Source organism: Oryctolagus cuniculus, chromosome 5 (assembly GCF_964237555.1).
Source record: "Oryctolagus cuniculus chromosome 5, mOryCun1.1, whole genome shotgun sequence".
Taxonomy (NCBI): domain Eukaryota; kingdom Metazoa; phylum Chordata; class Mammalia; order Lagomorpha; family Leporidae; genus Oryctolagus; species Oryctolagus cuniculus.
Window position 1 is genome coordinate 81895094 of NC_091436.1, and position 19406 is coordinate 81914499.

General features: G+C 39.9%; 1 protein-coding gene across 5 annotated transcripts in view; it reads left to right on the top strand.

Moving 5' to 3' along the window:
* The first annotated feature begins 307 nt into the window (after positions 1 to 307).
* Positions 308 to 19406, top strand: part of MAP3K7 (mitogen-activated protein kinase kinase kinase 7) — an 80145-nt gene continuing 61046 nt past the window's right edge. For all 5 annotated transcript variants that reach the window (XR_517954.4, XR_011388616.1, XR_011388615.1 and 2 more), the window contains exons 1-2: positions 308 to 839; positions 18105 to 18215. Coding sequence is in view for 2 of the 5 variants with exons in the window: in XM_002714584.5 (XP_002714630.2) it covers positions 720 to 839; positions 18105 to 18215 (231 nt within the window). In the remaining 3 variants the exon portion in view is untranslated. The remainder of the gene's footprint in view (positions 840 to 18104; positions 18216 to 19406) is intronic.

Consider the following 19406-nt stretch of genomic DNA (forward strand, 5'->3'; position numbering starts at 1 on the left):
TCTGCTGCCTTCCAAACACAACACAGAGGAAAGCACATTTTACAGGGTTTCTGAAAAAAATAGCTCATTTTAGTTTAGTACTCAACATGAAAAGTAAGCTTCATCACAAAAACACAGCTCAACACCACCTTGTCCGTATGGAGGCCGCTCAGAGAAGAAGAAAGGGAGGAACGACATAGTTCACCAAGCAGACATCAAACCGCAGCTTTTTGTCTTTCCCGCTGGTTCTTAAGCGACCAACCACGCCGATTTTTCGGTCATATTCCACGCCACTTCCGCTCGCGCACTTTAATTACGTCAGGCCGTCAGATATCGCGGTATCATCCTTTTGCTGAGGCCATTTAACAAAGATCTCGCGAAATTTGTTCTACATGTTCTAGCGAGCCTCTTACCCTCCTCCACCCCACCCCTAGTCTGTCCCTCCTTTCTCTTTCCAAGTCACAAAACCCTCTTCTTCCCTCTTTCGGGCTCGCGGCTCCCCTGTTTCCGATTTCGGACCGGAACCGGAAGTGCAGTGGGCGGGCCCGGCAGCGGAAAGCGCAGCGGCGCCGGAGCCGGGACACGGCTGTGGCTGCAGCCCCCACCCCGGCCACGGATCGCTGGGTGGCAGGGCTGCGCGGCTCCAAGCTGAAGGTCGGTCCGGAGGAGGGTGGGCGCGAGCCTCACCTGGATTGTCCCGGCGGCACTGTCCTCGGGCCCCCCGGGCGCCGCGAGGGATCATGTCTACAGCCTCTGCCGCCTCCTCCTCCTCTTCGTCTTCGACCAGTGAGATGATCGAAGCCCCTACCCAGGTCCTTAACTTTGAGGAGATCGACTACAAGGAGATCGAGGTGGAAGAGGTGAGCAAGCCCCAGCACGGAGACAGTCGTCCTGGGCGGTCCCTGCCTCTGCCTGGTCCTGGCTCCGAAGGGGCCCGGCGGGGTCCACCCAGGAGTGCCCCCAGCCCTTCAGAGACGGGGTGTGGAGGAGGCGCGACTGCTCCCGCTAGCTGTCTCTTTTTTTTCTTTACCCCGACACTCTTCATGAGTGTGGATCAGATAGTCTGGTGCCTGGATTTGGGTCACCTCAAACAGAATGAACTGTGCGGTAGTGTGACCCGCCAGTTCTCATACCTGTAAGTAAATTCCGTGAAGACTGGCGGTTTTGGAGTTCGCTAGACGCGAAGGGCCAACGATGGTATTATGTTCGGTTTCCAGCTCAGTGCCTGGGGCGTAAGGGATGCTCAGTAAATGCTTGCCAAGTTACTAGGTCATCAATTCTAATAAAATGTTCTCCCTTAGTACCGAATGACTCTGTTTTTCCGATATCATAGAGCAGCACTCGCAGTATTCAGTGTCTAGCTGTTTTAGATGAATTTCACCCGTGGTAACGCCGACTGGTCTACGATGAAAAGAAGTTTCAAGTAGCATATTCTGAAAAGATAACTGTTGGTTTTGCTGATAACCAGCTGCTTTCCTATCCAGTTATCCATCGTATCTATCATTTCTGGTGACAGCCAGAATGTCGCCGAATTTCTCTGTCTGGAACCCATTCTGTGTTCTGCAGTAATTTATTACAGATCAAAGTATCTGTGCTTTTCATACATTTCTCCTTTTCTAGTTCATAAAGGGGTAGATTGGTTCTAAGGACCATAAAATTTAGAAAAGTAAAAACTGAATATGCATTTTAAAGACACACTGTGGAACTTGTTAAATTTTTAGTTGGGGATAGTATCTGTCAAACAGTTGCTATTTTTCGCTATAAAATTTATTAAGCACTTTGCTCTACCTGTACCATTAAGAACCTTGTTAAATCCTGGTGAAACATAATAGACTCTCAAAGAGCTGTCTCTATTTTAAAAATATAAAATTGCATTTACATGACAGCCAGTTAAAAGTAGTGAGTTAATGAACATTCAATGCTTTTTTCTTTTTCTATCTTCCTTTCTTCCTTTCTTTTTAGTTTTAGAAAGGTTCAGTATATCCGATATACCACATTCTAGCTGTGTAATTTGGGAGCAAGTTTCTTAACTCCTTTGAGCTTTCAATTCCATAAGTGTAAAATAGAGATAATAATATTCTATTTTATTTTATCCATATAACAGATCCTATTAAACAATATATGCAAAACACCCAACAATGCCTGACACATATTATTAGGAAACTTAATTCCAGACTGGAGCAATGACCTGCTTTAAGGTCACATAGCTAACTAAAAGAAGACCTGTATTTTGAAGAGGAAAAATTTTTTTTTTCTTTTCCTATTGAGGCTATGATAAATTCCTTTTTCAGAAGTGGATAGTTGATTCAGCTTTAATGGCTAACATTCTTTTTTAAGAATAAAAATGGAATGAGTCAGTCTACAAGAATTGCAGTTTTTAAATAAGCATTTACGTCTACTCTGTGGTGAACTGCTATGCTGGTAGACAAGAAATTATTATATAATAATAACTTGTACTCCGTGGTCTACCTCACAAAATTACTTGACTCTCACAACCTTAGTTTTTACAAACTGCTTTCTAAAGCTTTTTGGATTCTTGCTTCATGGAAGAATGCAAGTTATTAAGGAGACATTTGCCATTTTGATATTCTTCCCTCAAAGCCTTTTCACTTCTGGTTAGCTTTTTATGTTTCCAAGACCCTTCTTTCAGATATGTTTCAACTTTGAGGGGAGGATATTCCTAAGGAGTAGATTTTTGTTTTCAGATGAGAATTTCTTTCTAATATTAGGCATTTAGGGGTTTTTGTTTTGGTTTTCATTTTTATATATCCGATTTGTTTTCCCTTTAAATCCTGAATTTACACCTTTCTGATTTTGAAAAACCACTACATAATTTCCATCATACTCTTCCTTTGCATACTATATAATCAAGAGCACTCAGCAACTATTTCTCAGTCTTCTAGATTAAATCATAAAAAGTGAACAGAGAAGGATGACCAGAAACAAAAATTATTTTATATTGCTTTCAATTTATAGAAGTACATTGTCTTTTAAATTAAGACCATATGCTATATTTATATATAGTCAAATAACAAGAATAATTATATCAATATATTGTAGCAATATAACTAGAAAGTATCTTTTTTTGTTTTCTGTTAGGTTTATTTATTTATTTATTTGAAAGGCAGTGTTAGAAAGATCGTCCATCTTCTGGTTCACTCCCTAAATGGCCCTCTAGGTCTCCCACATGGGTGCAGGGGCTCAAGCACTTGAGCCATCTTCTGCTGCTTTTCAAGGCACAGGAGCAAGGAGCTTAATGGAGAGTGAAGCAACTGAGGCTTAACCCTGTACTTCAGCAAGGGATACTGGGGTGACAGGCAGCAGATTAACCTTCTGCACCACAATGCCGGCCCACAGAAACTGTTTTAAAAAGAAATCCCAACCGGAGGCCAAATAGGCAATTATTTAGTAGATATAATGTCTAAAACATCCGCTGCTTTTAATCTTTGGGTTCTTAATAGTGTGACTCAGTAATATTCATTTGGTACTCTTTAAAAATGTATTTTCATTTTCATTGAAAAATCGAAAGACAGTGAAAGGTATTCCATCTGCTGGTTCACTCGCCAGCGATATGCAACCACAAGGGCTGGGCCAGGCTAACCCCAGGAGCCTGGACCTCAGTTCTGGTCTACCATATGGGTGGCAAGAATTCAAGTACTTGGCCTAGCTCCAGCTGCCTCCCAGGGTACACATCTGAAGCAGAGCAGCCAGGATGAACCAGTGCTCTGATATGGGATGCAGGCATCTCAGGTGGGAACTTAATCCACTGAGCCAAACATCCACCCCCATTTGGCACTTTTTAAATTCAGTTCTGATACTAAATGTAAAAGATCTCAACCTCAGGGATCTACCCAGGTACACTTTTTAGAGTATCGTTTAGTTTTTGTCATTCTGGATGCTGGTGCAGAGTATGTTAAATTGTGAAGTGTGGACATTGGCATGAAATTGTGAGAGTGGTAAACACTATGTGCAATCATGAAAAGTATGCTGGGCAATTTAGGTGATGTACAGCTAAAATTCTAACCTTGAGCATGTCGTTTGGTTTTGGGGCCTCTAAGTTTTCTTGTAAAATGAGGAATTGAACAAAATCATTTAATCATTTAATTCTAAAATGAAAACACATTCATTGTTTCCTGTATTTATGTTCTGTTTCCACAGCAAGCTGGGAATTCCTTTAAGCACAACAATCCTAATCTCTCATGGAATTTAATTGGTAGCCAGCCAATCCTGGGTAGGTAGGATAAATGATAACTGCATTTTCCAGAGATTAATAAGTGGTCATAGAATATGATTTTCCAGAAGCCACATGCCTAAGTAAATGGTAGAGCTAGGAATTGAATATGAGATTTCTTACTTATCAGTCATTTGCTCTTTCCACGGGAATTAGTGTCGCCTTAGTTCTTCCGTGGATTCTCTAATAAACCTTATTCTGGGGATGAGGAACCAAAATACTGATTTTCTTTCTAGTAGTTGGTCCTGAACATTTAATGAACATTCTCCGTACACCGTACTGCTGAAGTACTGTGGAAGATGAAGAGTCCTAGGATTCTCTCTATAAAAATATCTGACTTACTGTGAGACTAGAATAAACACTACAGTTAATTATATTTTCAGAACTACAGACTTAAACCTGTGGATATAGTATTTAGTGTAAATTGAGCCCATAAACTATAATTTGAAAATAGAATTAATCCCAAGAGGCTCCATTGAGTGGAGACTATTTTAAACTAAGTTTCAAAAAAGTCAGTGGTTGAGAAAGTTGCTGATATGAATTGTCTTTACATTTGTTCCTCTGCCTGGAGAACTCTTGCCCTAGAACTTGGCATGGTTGAGTCCTTCTCAGCCTTGAAGTCCCACCTCGAGTGTCACATCCATACAGAAGCTTTCCCTGAGTAACCTAAGCTTTTGTCATTTCTGCAAGTACTGCCCTTCAAGGCATTAAACAGTAACTGAAATTGTGACCCCACCCCCCAACAAAGTGTGAAGTGCCTTATTCACATTTGCAACCCAATGCATAGCACATAGAAGAATCTATAAACCTTGTTGACTGAGTAAATGGAGTTATCATAACATGCTCACGTGAATGAAATTTTTTCTGGCTCTCTTATATTACATGTGATAAAACAAGGGTTAAAATAAGTTGTGTGGGCCGGTGCCGCGGCTCACTAGGCTAATCCTCCACCTGCGGCGCCGGTACCCTGGGTTCTAGTCCCCATTGGGGTACCGGATTCTGTCCCGGTTACTCCTCTTCCAATCCAGCTCTCTGCTGTGGCCTGGGAAGGCAGTGGAGGATGGCCTAAGTGCTTGGGTCCCTGAACCCGCATGGTAGACTAGGAGGAAGCACCTGGCTCCTGGCTTCGGATTGGCACAGCTTGGCAGCCATAGCGGCCATTTGGGGGTGAACCAATGGAAGGAAGACCTTTCTCTCTGTTTCTCTCTCACTGTCTAACTCTGCCTGTCAAAAAATAAATAAATAAATAAGTTGTATGTTTAGCTAAGACAGCATTTACATTAGATCTGATTCCTATTCTAACGTTGATCCCATTACACTTGGCAAATACTTGTGTTTATCAAGGGTAAAAGGCCAAGTGCTGTGAATAAGCATGTGAGCTTTTACTGAAGTGCTAAAAAGACCCTATATACAATGGCTGCCTTTTAAAAGGGAGCCCCATGATGTTGACTGCAACTATAGCATGTGAGCAGGGCTACAATATTGGGCACATATAATCATTGCAACATTTATGTATATTTTAAGCATTATTAAAGAGCCATGCAAAGGTTTTGTCATGTTTCATTTTAAAAGCTGAAATATCTGGCCGGCGCCGCGGCTCACTAGGCTAATCCTCCGCCTTGCGGCGCCGGCACACCGGGTTCTAGTCCCGGTTGGGGCGCCGGATTCTGTCCCGGTTGCCCCTCTTCCAGGCCAGCCCTCTGCTGTGGCCAGGGAGTGCAGTGGAGGATGGCCCAGGTGCTTGGGCCCTGCACCCCATGGGAGACCAGGAAAAGCACCTGGCTCCTGGCTCCTGCCATCGGATCAGCGCGGTGCGCCGGCCGCAGCGCGCCGGCCGCGGCGGCCATTGGAGGGTGAACCAACGGCAAAAAGGAAGACCTTTCTCTCTGTCTCTCTCTCTCTCACTGTCCACTCTGCCTGTCCAAAAAAAAAAAAAAGCTGAAATATCTTAGGAAGGGGAAATATAGAAAGAACTTAAAAAAGTCTAGTGTATTTTGTTGGCATAAGCTAGAAATATATGTGCAACTAATATTAGAGAAAAACATGACTTATAGGGCCTGAATAAGCTGCAGTCTAGATTTGTTAGTCACTGTTTAATTATGGATGTCCAGAATAATAAACTCACCCAGAGACCGTTGATTTTAGTAGAAATGTAGGACAGTTATTATAGTAGTTACAGAGATAATTTTTGTATGGTACACATGTCACTTAGCAGAAAAGCTGAGAATATGATTTGAAAGAAAGTCCTATTAAATAGATCAGAAGTTTTATGACAGGCTTTAAAAAGACAGCATGAAAAATTCAGGAGAAAGTTTGGATAATCAAAGCCTTCCTTTTGTGTGTTCAAATCTGTCTTGTCAGCAGATGGCAGTTCTACTCTGCCACAGTTTATTAATAGAAATTAAAGTTCTGAAATAGTTGGAGGTCCCAAGTCCTAACCAATAAATATAAAATCTGTGCTTGTTCTATCATGTTCCAGATTTCTATCCAGAGAGATGGCAGCATAACCAGGGATCCATTCAAATAGTCTGTCAAATAAGGCCAAACCAAACTAACAGCTATAGTCACTAAACTAAAAATAACATGAATCAGAGACAATTAGGATGAATTATTTCACAGCAAATTAAGAATACTAAGGCATACATCCATCATTTTCCATTGAGTTTAGTTATGGCATTTGTTTAGTTTTTAAAGGAATTCCTTCCTTTAAAAGACACAATTAAGTTCTGATTTTGGCTTTTGTAATTTTCAATAGTAATTTCATGGAAATATTCAAATGCTATGTCTCATATTCTGTCACTTTTTCTTTTATTAAGAAATTAAATTGAAATCTGCTTTATTGTAAGAGACTAAAATTGTAGACTTAAAACCAAGAGAACTAAACAATTGGGGGAACAATGTGTATCCTAAGAGAATTAATCTAAAACATATAATTTAGAAAACATTCATAAATTTAGAGGGCAGTGTTTCTAAATTCATTTCCCTTTAAAACCAAAGTCTTTGGACCGATACTGTAGCGTGACAGGTAAAGCCATCACCTGCATCCCTATGGATGCCACTTCAAGTCCCGGCTGTTCCACTTCCCATCCAGCTCCCTACTAATGTGCCTGGGAATGCAGCAGAAAATGACCCAAGTCCTTGGGCCCCTGTTACCTACATATGAGTCCCAGATGAAGCTCCTGTCTCCTGGCCTCAACCTGGCCCAGCCCTGGCCGTGCAGCCATTTTGGAATGAACCAGCAGGTAGAATAGCTCTCTCTCTCTCTCTCTCTCTCTCTCTGCCTTTCCTTCTTCTGCCTCTTTCTATGTAGCTCTGACTTTCAAATAAATAAGTAAATCTTAAAAAAAAAAAAAAAAGTCCTCTATGTATTCCCATGTTCTTCCGTTTTTATAGATGAAGGATTGTAAAGAATATCTGATATATTTACTTCTAAGTTGACTTTTTCAAGTGAACATGCATGATGTAGAAGATACTTGTAACTTGGATATGTGGTCTCACACTTTTGTTGAAAATTGATCTTTGGGGAAAACAATCATCCAAAATCATAATTAATGATAATATGTCAATCTATATTATTCAGATATGAATACAATCTGAAAAGTAAAATTTCAGTATTTTCTAACTTTAATTTTAGATTTTTTTAATTATTTATTTACCGCAATTGCCAGTGTGCCTCAAGAATGGCCACCTATGCAACTCTTCTGTCAGTCTGCCATATGTCAAGAAAAACATAGAGAGGACAGACTTTTGGCTAGCAGTTAAGATGCCAGTTGGAATGAACACATCTCAGAGTGCTTAAATTCAAATCCCAGAGTCCCAGCTCTGCTTCTGTTCCCAGCTTCCTGCTAATGCACATCCAAGGAGGCAGCAGATGCTGTCTCAAGTAGTTACATCCCTGCCAGCCACATGGATGACCTGGATTGGCGGTTCCTGGCTCCTGGCTTCTGCCTGACCTATCTCCCCAGCTGTTAGTGGAGTTTAGGGAGTGAACCAGCAGGTCTGTCTGTCTGCCTCTCAAATAAATAAGAGAAAATTTAAAAAAAGAAAAAGAAAAGCATAGGTTGGTTTTTGGAGTTTGTGCATTGACTTATTCCTTATCTAATAATGCACATAATCCCCTTACCTGTTTTTAGACTTGGCCTTCACAGATCAGATGTGCTAGTTAACTCTGTATCTAATCTTCTCCATCATTTTATTTTTTTCATTAAGATAGTAAGTAACTTTGTTACAGAATTATTTGTTTGAAACAGTTTCTTAAAGGAATATGTGGCATTGTAAAAACTCCATACTTGTGTACTCTTTCCCCATTAGCAGACTGCCATGTTCCACTGTCACCCTGAGAAAGCTGGAGAGCAGGCAGTAGTAGGCATCCATGACCAGGGAGTCTTGGGAAGGCAGTGGTCTCGACATTTTTGTGGTCATCTATCTCCCAGTAGTAAAACAAAACATTTGGATTTGTATACTCACGTGAATAGTTTTAGATTTACATATATATATGGTGTACATTGGAAAATATTGAAAAATAGATGCTGAAAAACAGTGGGAGATGATAGAACAATTAGCAAAATTTAAGTTATGGCCCCATACTGTCATTATATCATGGCTCAAATTTTAATAAACTTTCTAAATAGAACCTTTCCAAAACATGAAGATTGACATAATTAAAATGGAATAATGTACTTGACAAAGGTCAAGTAAATTGCAATATGCTGAAAGTAAGAGAAAGATAATGGAGTCAGTATTTCACATGTTGGACTTGAGGTGCCTGTATAAGCACCATTTTCCAAAGGCAGTTTTAAATATAGTTCATCTTGCTGAAAAAACTTGGATGGGAGAAAGATTCAAGAGTATGAAGCCATGAAGTTAGAGGAAAATGGACCAAGGACAACAGTAGAAAATATCAATGTCTACTAAGATTTGGAAAGAGGAAAAAACAGTCACTGAAAGAAGCTAATGGAACTATTTCTTTCTTAATCAGTCCTCTGTTGATGTTTGTTGTTGTTGTTACTATGAACTACCTGAATGGTCTTCCATACCTTCTGATATTTGCTTAGAACAAATTGCAGAAGTAGTATTGCTGAGTTAAAAATGAATGAACATGTATAAGATGTATCTTGATACATATTGCCAAGTGATACTGAGATTTAGAATTTTTATTAATCCCATTAGAAAATTGAATATTGTTATTTTAATTGCTGTTTCTTTGATTATTGCCGGTTCAACATCTTTTTCTATGTTGATTGACCACTTATAACTTCATCTAAACTTTTTTTTTCTTAATTTTCTTTCTTTGGTATCAGACTTAGAAAGGTCTTTCCTATCCCTGATTATAACAATACATTATAACAATTTTCTTGATTTTTCATGGTTTTAGTTATTGCATTTAAGAATTTTACCCAAAATTCTTGAAAAATTGCTTGCTATATCATACTTACTACCTCTGTGTAGCATTTTCTAATCTTTCTACAAGACACTGTGCTGTGTGCCTGTTGGTCCTCTTATTTTGTTGGCACCATAGGACATATACAAAAGTTGGGTATGATTTACTAGTTACATGATCTTCAGTAGACAACTTCAGGTTTTGGAGTCTTGGTTTTCTCTTTAACTTGGGAGTAAAAAAATCCTGTATGTCCACAGGCTTATGACATTTAACCCTCATCAACTGTGAAGAGTGCTTTGTAAGTTGTAATATACTCTTAAATGATATATTCTATTATTGTTACACAGATAATAAAATTACACTTTAAAATGTTTCTTGAAGAAATACCTGAGGAATATATTGGAATGCTCAAGGAAGCTTTTTTCTTTCTGTATACTGCCTTCTTCCACCCCTAATTCCCATCAGGCTACTCCTTTAGAGAGCAAGTATCAGATTGGGAGGAGAGAAGGCAAAATACAAGGGGACTTCAAAAGGTTTATGGAAAACTGGAATTAAAAGATATGTATCCAGGGGAACTTCAAAAAGTTAGGGGAAGTGTAAGTTTTTATTTATTTGAAAGCCGGAGAGAAAGAGGTTAGGACAGTGGGGGCCAGAGATCTTCCTTCCACTGGTTCACTCCCCAAATGACCACAACAGCTGGGCTGGACCAGGCCAAAGCCAGGTCCAGGAGCTTCCTCCAGGTCTCCCATGTAGGTACAGGGACCTAAGTAGTTGGGCCATCCTCCATTGCTCTCCCAAGTGCATTAGCAGGGAGCTGGATCAGAAGTGGAGCATCCGGGACTCGAACTGGCACCCATATAGGATGCCAGCACCTCTGGCAGAGGCTTAACCTTCTAGGCCACATTGCTGGCCCCTAATTCTATCTTTTTTTTTTTTTTTTTTTAATTTTTTTTTGACAGGCAGTTAGACAGAGAGAGAGAAACAGAGAGAAAGGTCTTCCTTTTTCCATTGCTTCACCCCCAAATGGCTGCCATGGCCGGCACACCATGCAGCGCCGATCCGATCCAAAGCCAGGAGCCAGGTGCTTCCTCCTGGTCTCCCATGCGGGTTCAGGGACCCAAGCACTTGGGCCATCCTCCACTGCCTTCTTGGGCCACAGCAGAGAGCTAGACTGGAATAGGAGCAACCAGGACTAGAACCCAGGGTGCCAGCACCGCAGGCGGAGGATTAGCCAAGTGAGCCGCGATGCTGGCCCTAATTCTGTCTTAAAAACAAGCAAAAGATTTGTTTATTTATTTGAAAGGCAGAGTTATGTCTCCCACCGCTAGTTCATTCCCCAAATGGCCACAGCACCCAGAGCTAGGCCAGGCCAAAGGGAGGAGCCAGGAACTTCATTCAGGTCACCTACATGCATGCAGGGGCCTAAGTACTTGGACCACCCTCTCAGTTGATTTCTCAGGCATTTTAGCTGGGAGCTGGATCAGAAGTGGAGCTGCCCATTTGGGATGCCAGCATTGTGGAGGCAGCTTATCTTGGTACACACTTTTTTTTTTTTTTTAAAGATTTATTTATTTGAAAGAGCTACACAGAGAGAAGAGAGGCAGAGAGAGAGAGAGAGAGAGAGAGGTCTTTCATCCGCTGATTCACTCCCCAACCGGCCACAATGGCCAGAGTTGAGCTGATCTGAAGCCAGGAGCCCCTTCCAGGTCTCCCACGTGGGTGCAGGGTCCCAAGGATTTGGGCCATCTTCTACTTCTCTCCAAGGCCACAGCAGAAAGTGGGACTGGAAGTGGAGCCGCCGGGTCTTAAACCTGTGCCCATATGGGTTGCAGGCACCTCAGGCCACAGCATTAACCCGCTGCGCCACAGCGCTGTCCCCCCTCCCCACTTTTTTTTTTTTAAAGCATGTAATTCCATGTTTCCTATTTGCTTTTGGAAAGTTATTCAGAAAAGCTTGCATTTTCTGTAACCAGTTGCAGTTTATATACGGGGTTTCCCTCTTAATTCAGAGAACAGCATTTAGTCCTGCCACATCAAGAACAACTCGGTTTCATTGTAAAACTTAGCTCCTTAGGTTGCTTTTACTCAGAAAATTCAAAATGTATTCAGTTATTTCTGAGTTCAATCTCCCCTCATGAGGATTTTCATTTTCCTTTGTTCCTGGCCAACATGGTGTCTGGGTATTCTGGAGAAGCTTCCATAAATAATGTCAACAGCAGAGGAGAGTTCTCTGATCTGTGTGATGGCTTCCACTATCTTATTATCATTATGTTAATATATTGGCCTAATGCAATGGTTTTCAAACATCAGAATCAATTAGAGGGCTTGGTAAAACACTGGGCCCTACTCTTGGACCCAGTAGTTTTGGGTTGGTGCCTGAGAATTTTACATTTCTCACATATTTCCAGGTGATGGTGATGTTTGTGAACCAGAGCCCACACCTTGAGAGCCACTGGCTTGCTAGTTCCAGGGTTCTATCTTCTTTTTTTTCTAAAACACTTTCTCTTAGTTTCTGGGCTACTATGTTGGCCTGCCTGCTACCCTGTTAAGCGTTCCTTCATATTCTTTGCTGACTCTTTGTCCTGTGTTGTATTCTAAATATTCAAATGCTTCACAGCTGACTTCTGGGATCTTGATGTCTACATTTTCTCTTTTTGTGATCTCATCTAGTTGATTGAGTAGAAATGCCAGCTCTATGCAGATGTTTCCTAACTGTGCATTTCCAAATCCCCCTCACTCATGTTTCCACCTTCTACTTAATAGCTATGCTTAGATAGGCATCTTAAGTTTCATATTACTAAAATGGAACTTTGTTATGGAAAACAGTTCTGCTTGCATCATTCTTGTCCTGCAGTAATCATTTGCCCAACCTCAACCTTATCCTTGATTCATCTCCTTTCCTCTCTACCTCTTCTGCCTATTTGCTGACAGTCAACACACCCTATTAATTCTACATCTAAAACATATCCCAGATCTGCCCAGTTTTCTGCACTGCCATCAGCCTTGTTGCAACTGATAACTCTTGGGGCGGGCTGCTGTGATAGCCTCCTAACTGATGTGTGTGTGTGTCCTTCTCCATGTCTTAGCTTCTCTGCAGTCCATTCCTTACCTAGAGCTAGAATTTTCTTAGCACATTCATCATTTCCTAAAATACATAAATTTTGCTTAAATATCTTGTTGACTCTTCATTTTTCTCTCTGCATGAGAAAATAAACAGTGATAGCAAAGATTTTGGTTTGTTTTGTTCATTATTGTATCAGTGTCTAGAAGAGCACCAAGCCCACAGATAGGATTAAGAGCTTGTTGAGTAGGAGAACGAGGTTTCCTTTTCTTTTTTGGCCTTAACATTAGTTGTTTCTTTTTCCTGCTCTTTGATTGGTTCCTCATGTCATCCACATAATAAGTTAGCAGTCCCCGCAAATGGTCTTCCCTTGATATCCAACCAGGAGTAGCTACCAGTCTCTTTATCATAATGTCAGATTGTTTTGTTCTTTACATGTCTTTAATTATCTGACACTTCTTATTCATCTTTCTGTTGATTATTCTTTTAAGTGTATCCCATGTAAATCAAGGCATTTGTCTTATTTATTTATACATGCCTGGTACCCTAAATGGTAACTGTGTATAGTAGTAGGTATTCAAGAAATATTGGTTTGAAGAGTAAACAAATGAAGTCTGTCATTCTGTTGTCAGAAAGTCTCATTTTCACCCCTTGAAAGCAGAAGACCTTACCCATTTCTGCCTGCATGCTGATTAGGCCTTCCTCTTGGCTTTTATTGGTCCTTTGACACTCGGCTGTATTCTGCATTTATCCCCCTGTGTTTGAGCTGTCTACCAACCCACAGCCTCTGTTACAGATGCCAGCACTGCCTAGCAGCCTCCTTTCTGTAATCAGAAGACTTTAATGTTCAGTTCCCTTGCTTTTCTTTTGACAGGGTTTTTTCTGTATCTTTTCCATGTTCTGCCTGGGCTAAGGGAGCTGCCTTCTGTCTGTCCTTTGCTGCCATCCTTACCGCTTTGTGGATTCCCATGTTCTCAGAGCACATTCTGTAAGGCTGCCCGCTCTTGAGGCTCTGAATGTGAAATGAAGAGAATAAGTTCTTTCTGCCCTTGAATCCCTTCGCTATTCCAGAATGGTAGTCTGCAAGGGGCAGGGGTGGTGGTGTTCCCAGCTTCTACACGAACTGACATTTGGTTCTCTTCAGCTGGTGCTTAAATAATTCCAAGTACTATTGTTTAATCTTAAATTTCTTCTCTACCTCACTTTTTTTTCTTTTAAAGATTTATTTTATTTATTTGAAAGATAGAGTTACAGAGAGAGGCAGAGACAGACAGAGAGGTCTTCCATCCACTGGCCTCCTCCCCAAATAGCCACAACAGCCAGAGCCGAACCAATCCAAAGCCAGGAGTCAGGAGCCTCCTCTGGATCTCCCATGTGGGCACAGGGACCCAAGGAGCTGGCCATCCTCCACTGCTCTCCCAAGAGCACCAACAGGGAGCTAGATAGGAAGTGGAGCAGCAGGGACTCAATCGGTACCCACATGGGATGCTGGCTTTAAGGGCTGGGGCTCCAGCCTGCTGCACCACAGTGCTGGCTCCTCACTATCTTACTTTTATCCTATAAAGACAGGGATAAATTCTCACTCCTGAAATCTCTGCATTCATGCAGTGTGGAAAAATGAGAAGTCATATTTTGATATGCAAAAATTTAATTTTTAAGCATTGACCCTGAACTTACATCTTCACTCCTTTTAATTCACATTTATTATTTCTATAATATAGTTCAGTTTATGCATACAACAATTGGATATGTTAACTTTTCTTGTCATTTAGATACCATTGTTTCATGTTGCATGTGAAGTTTCATATAACCTTAATGAAAGTGTATAATTCTTGAGGCCATGGCCTCTCATCTCACATGAATGTGCCAGTATAATACCCTGGAAAATTTTTTGTCTCAAGAAGAAAAAAGAGAAAGTTTATCATGCTCTCCTTTGCCCATGTTTTGTTTCCTTGCTTTTAAGTTAAAAGCTCAGAGTCAGCCTTCATCTCATCACTAGGTGGCACTGTGGGTCACGAATAGTCATACAATAGTTTTTGTGACAAGTGCATGATCCACAAATATGCATGTTTGGAAACCCTGCATAAACATTCAACATTCATTCCTCAGAACATAAAAATAAAACAAGGATAATTCTACTAAGCACCCATTGCTTTGATATATTAGAAAATTCATCAAAGAATACATGGCTGAATATACTAAATTACTTCACTTTAGTTAATAGTTAATAGAACTCATTGAATCAATAGGTAGATTGTTCCCTTGTATATCTTCTTAGTCTAATGTTGCCATAAAGTTGAAACTCCTTTAATATTTGTTTACTATTCATCTTAGTTTATTGTGAGAGAAATAAATATAATAGCCTTTTCTATTAAATCACACCATACTTTAAACACTTAATTATAATTTGTAGTATTTCAGAAATGCCTAGTTTTAACTAAAGATACTCACTCAGAAATATATAAGCATCTCTGTTTTACTATCATGGAAACAAAAACTCACAGATAACTTGTCCACCATTAAGAGTTTATAGAAAGACAAAACTCTGCCTTCAAACTCTGGGTAGTCTATTGGGTTCCAGAGCTGGATGTACTCTTTCCATTATTAATGGTGCCAGATAGCCAATATTGTCTTATGGCAAAGTAACTGTATGGCAAGTGTGAATGACGGATGTTGATTCCAATAGCAGACAGAACTGGAATGGCTAGGGCTGGGAAGGTTAAAAAGGAAAGTCACCAAAGCATGATTCAGAATGTTGTGGAAAATTTGGGAGGCAAAAGGGAGAAAATTTATCATGTCCTCATATGCCCATATCCTGTTTCAATGGTTTTAAGTTGAAAATGCAGAGTCAGCATAATCTCATCACTAATTATCAGAGTTGTTGGCCTACTTTGCAGTTTTGCCTAGAGGCAGCCCAGTTTTCCTAACCAGTGACAGAAGCTGAATATAGAGAGTGTTGATCCTTACATGCTCTAGATTTCAAATTCTGGCTTCTCAGAAGACTTTCAAACTGTGTGATTTAGGACAGGTTATTACCATATGACTCCATTTACTTTAAAATGGAAGAGTATTGGCTGTGTTGATGCATGAAAAGTACATGGAATAGTACCTGCATGTGTTAAACATTCAATCAGCATGGACCATGTGGTGACTTTATGTGTTGAGCAGGATGAGGAGTGTTCGTTCCTTTATGTGATTTATGAAGTGAAAGTTGATCAATGATTACAGTGGCTATATGTCCCAGTTTATAACTTCTATCCAGGTGTAGGTATTAGTGCCCCCTTTATACTCTTCAGTGTGTTCTGATGTAAATAATAAATCATTTGCTCACTTAAGCATATAGTCCCCTTTGTTATAGAAGAGGTTTCTTTTGCTGTAGATTTATATATCTAGGTTTTATGTCAAGTGAAGTTTCTCCCAAGGGAAAACATAATTGCTGTTTTCTGATTCATGAACAGTCTTACAAGTTTTACATGTTAGGATCACTGACAGCCTAGTCTGAGACTGCCTGGCATCAAAACAAACTCAACCACTTGTTAACTAGGTAACCTTGGATGGGTTAGCTTATTTCTTTAAAGCTCAGTGCTTCATGTATAAAATGAGGATAGCATTAATGACTGTATTGTAGGACTGTGAAAATGAGCTAATGTATGTAAAGCACTTAGTTCAGGGCCTGCTATGTAGAAAAATATATAAATGTGAAAAGGAAGGATAGATTTTTTTCACCTAAGGAAAAGGCCTTGGCACAGTATTTACATACGTGGGAAAACACAAGATAGGAGTAGATAGCACTTACCTAATGTCCCCCACAATGATAAAATCTGATGACTTTGTTGCAACAGATATCAAAAGCTCATTTTTACTTTTATATTGTACTGTTGTTTTTATATTATAGAAAGCTGCAAACATTTATAAAAGTAGAGAGAGCAGCATGACAGCATGAATCTACGTGATACACATTGGTTACCTTCATCAGTAATATTCATGCTGATCTATAACATTCAAGAATGACTAATGAGATTCAGTGTACATATCAAAAATCACCTGTTTGACATATGAAATTCAAGGTTTTGTTTGTTTGTTTGTTTTACAAATTTACCAAGTTGTCAACTGTGGTTATAAATGAGTTTTTAAACATTTTCATCGTTTTGGCAGGATACCTGCTGTACATTTATGGTTAATTTCAATCTTCATCCAAAGCACTAGGCAACCACTGATCTACTTTTTCTATATATAGATTTGTCATACGTGGATATTTCATATAAATGAAATCATACAATATGTGGTCTCTAATGTCGGGCTTCTTTCATTTGATGTAATATCTTTGAGGTTCATTTATGTTGTAGTATGTGTCATGTATCTTTTTCTTGCCAAGTAATATTCCATTGTATTGATAATATCATATTTTGTCTAATCTTTAACATGGCTAAGCTTTTATTTATGTTTTTATCTCTCCCATCCTCTTCCCCTACTCAGTTATTCAGAAAAATTCTTAAAGAGGTTAGGTTAGGCAGGCGCCACGGCTCACTAGGCTAATCCTCTGCCTGCGGCGCCGGCACCCCAGGTTCTAGTCCCGGTTGGGGCACTGGATTCTGTCCCGGTTGCCCCTCTTCCAGTCCAGCTGTCTGCTGTGGCCCGGGAGTGCAGTGGAGGATGGCCCAGGTGCTTGGGCCCTGCACCCGCATGGGAGACCGGGAGGAAACACTTGGCTCCTGGCTTCGGATCGGCACAGCGCGCTGGCCGCAACACGCTGGCCGTTGTGGCCACTTGGAGGGTGAACCAACAGAAAAGGAAGACCTTTCTTTCTGTCTCTCTCTCTCTCACTGTCTAACTGCCTGTCAAAAAAAATTTTTTTTAAAAAAGGGGATAGGTTAAAGCATTTGTTATATTTACTGTATGTTCCTACTTTTTATTTTAAGTTTGAAGTTTTTGTTTTTGTTTTTTTTTTATTTGAAAGGCAGAGCAACACAGAGAAAGAGAGATTTTCCATCAACTGGTTCACTTCCCAGATGCCCTGAACAGCCAGGGTGGGACTCATTGTAAGCCTTTCACATGGATGGCAGGGACTCAAACCATCTTATGCTGCCTCGCAGAATACATTAGCAAGAGGCTGGATCAGAAACAAAAGCAGGACTCAATCCCAGGCACCCCAGTTGGGGATGTAGGCATCCCAAAGCTATTTTATAACCTGCTGTGCCACACACCTAATCCATCACTTACTGGTTTTGGTTTTACTTGAAAAGAAGGGTGTATCTAGATCACAATCTTTCAAAGCTAAAGACAGTGTGCATTTCATTATCCCCTCACTTTAATGAAAATTCATACTACATAGTGAAAAATCTAGATATTCATGATTTCTAAAATTTTGTTTATAAGACTTAAAGATTGACATCAGTGTTATGTTAGGCTGGATCTGTTTGCTTCTGATTCTCGTGGGTTTCTTTTTAACTCAGGTTGTTGGAAGAGGAGCCTTTGGAGTGGTTTGCAAAGCTAAATGGAGAGCAAAAGATGTTGCTATTAAACAAATAGAAAGTGAATCTGAGAGGAAGGCATTTATTGTGGAGGTAAGTTGGAATGTCATTTCTGTTGTGTAGTTCTTCACCTGAGATACTCCGTGAATTTAATATTATGAAAGAGATTATTTTCCAGTTGTCATTTTTTATATATATAAACATCTGCAATTTTAACCAAATGTAGTTCCATAGAAACAGTGTTTCATTCACATTCCAATTCTAATGAAACTGAAAGTGGAAGAGACTTAGCTACATAAATGAATTCAATATTCATCCAGGAATTTGGACCTGTTTCAAGGCATAGTGTTGTAGGATAGAAAAGAAGTGGTATTCTATTATATAGACTCCCACATGCATGAGAGACGACTCAATTATTTGAGCTTCACCTGCTGCCTTCTAGGGTACAGATAACAGGAAGCTGGAGTCTGGAAGGAGTGGGAACTTGAACCTGAGCACCCTGACAGGGGATATGGGCAGTCCAAGCAGCATTTGAACCATTGTACCAAATACCTATCCTTGCATTCCTGTTTTAACACAGTGTTTTTGGAAATTCAAATGAGACTATTTTAAGGGAAAATAATTTAAAGTTTGATTTTTTTCATTAGCATAAAATTTACAATTCTCATAGGTTGGATGATGAAGGAAAATTCAATAATTATGAGATTATCATCAGATATATTCCTTACTTTATTAACTTTGTATTATTTTGTAGTTAATCAGTGTTTTGATTGGATCAGTTTTACAGTTTTTATCCTTGCTGGCCAATAGATAGATGCTTTTAACCTTGTAAACTTGCATTTATTTCTGTTTTTATTTAACCATAATTTAAAAATGTTTTATGGTATTTTTGATATGTAATGTGGAGAAATGAGAACTTAATTGTGATGTGATTAAGTGATTTATAGTTGGCTGAATGAGTTGAGAAATGCTGATGGATGGTTTGATGTTGTCATGAAGAAAGATGTTATCTAATAGTATGCTCTAGGAGTCTAGCCTTAACCTTGCCTTATTCATTATTTTTGCTTAGTGTTTAGATAAGCTCATTGATCACATACTGCCATATTGGCAGTTTTACAAAGCTGGTAGAAATAGCATATGTATAAAATGCTAGGAATCAAGAGCCAAAAAGATCATAATCAATTGAGAAAAAAGTTATAATTAAGATTATATATGCAAGGCCGGCGCCGCGGCTCACTAGGCTAATCCTCCGCCTTGCGGCGCCGGCACACCGGGTTCTAGTCC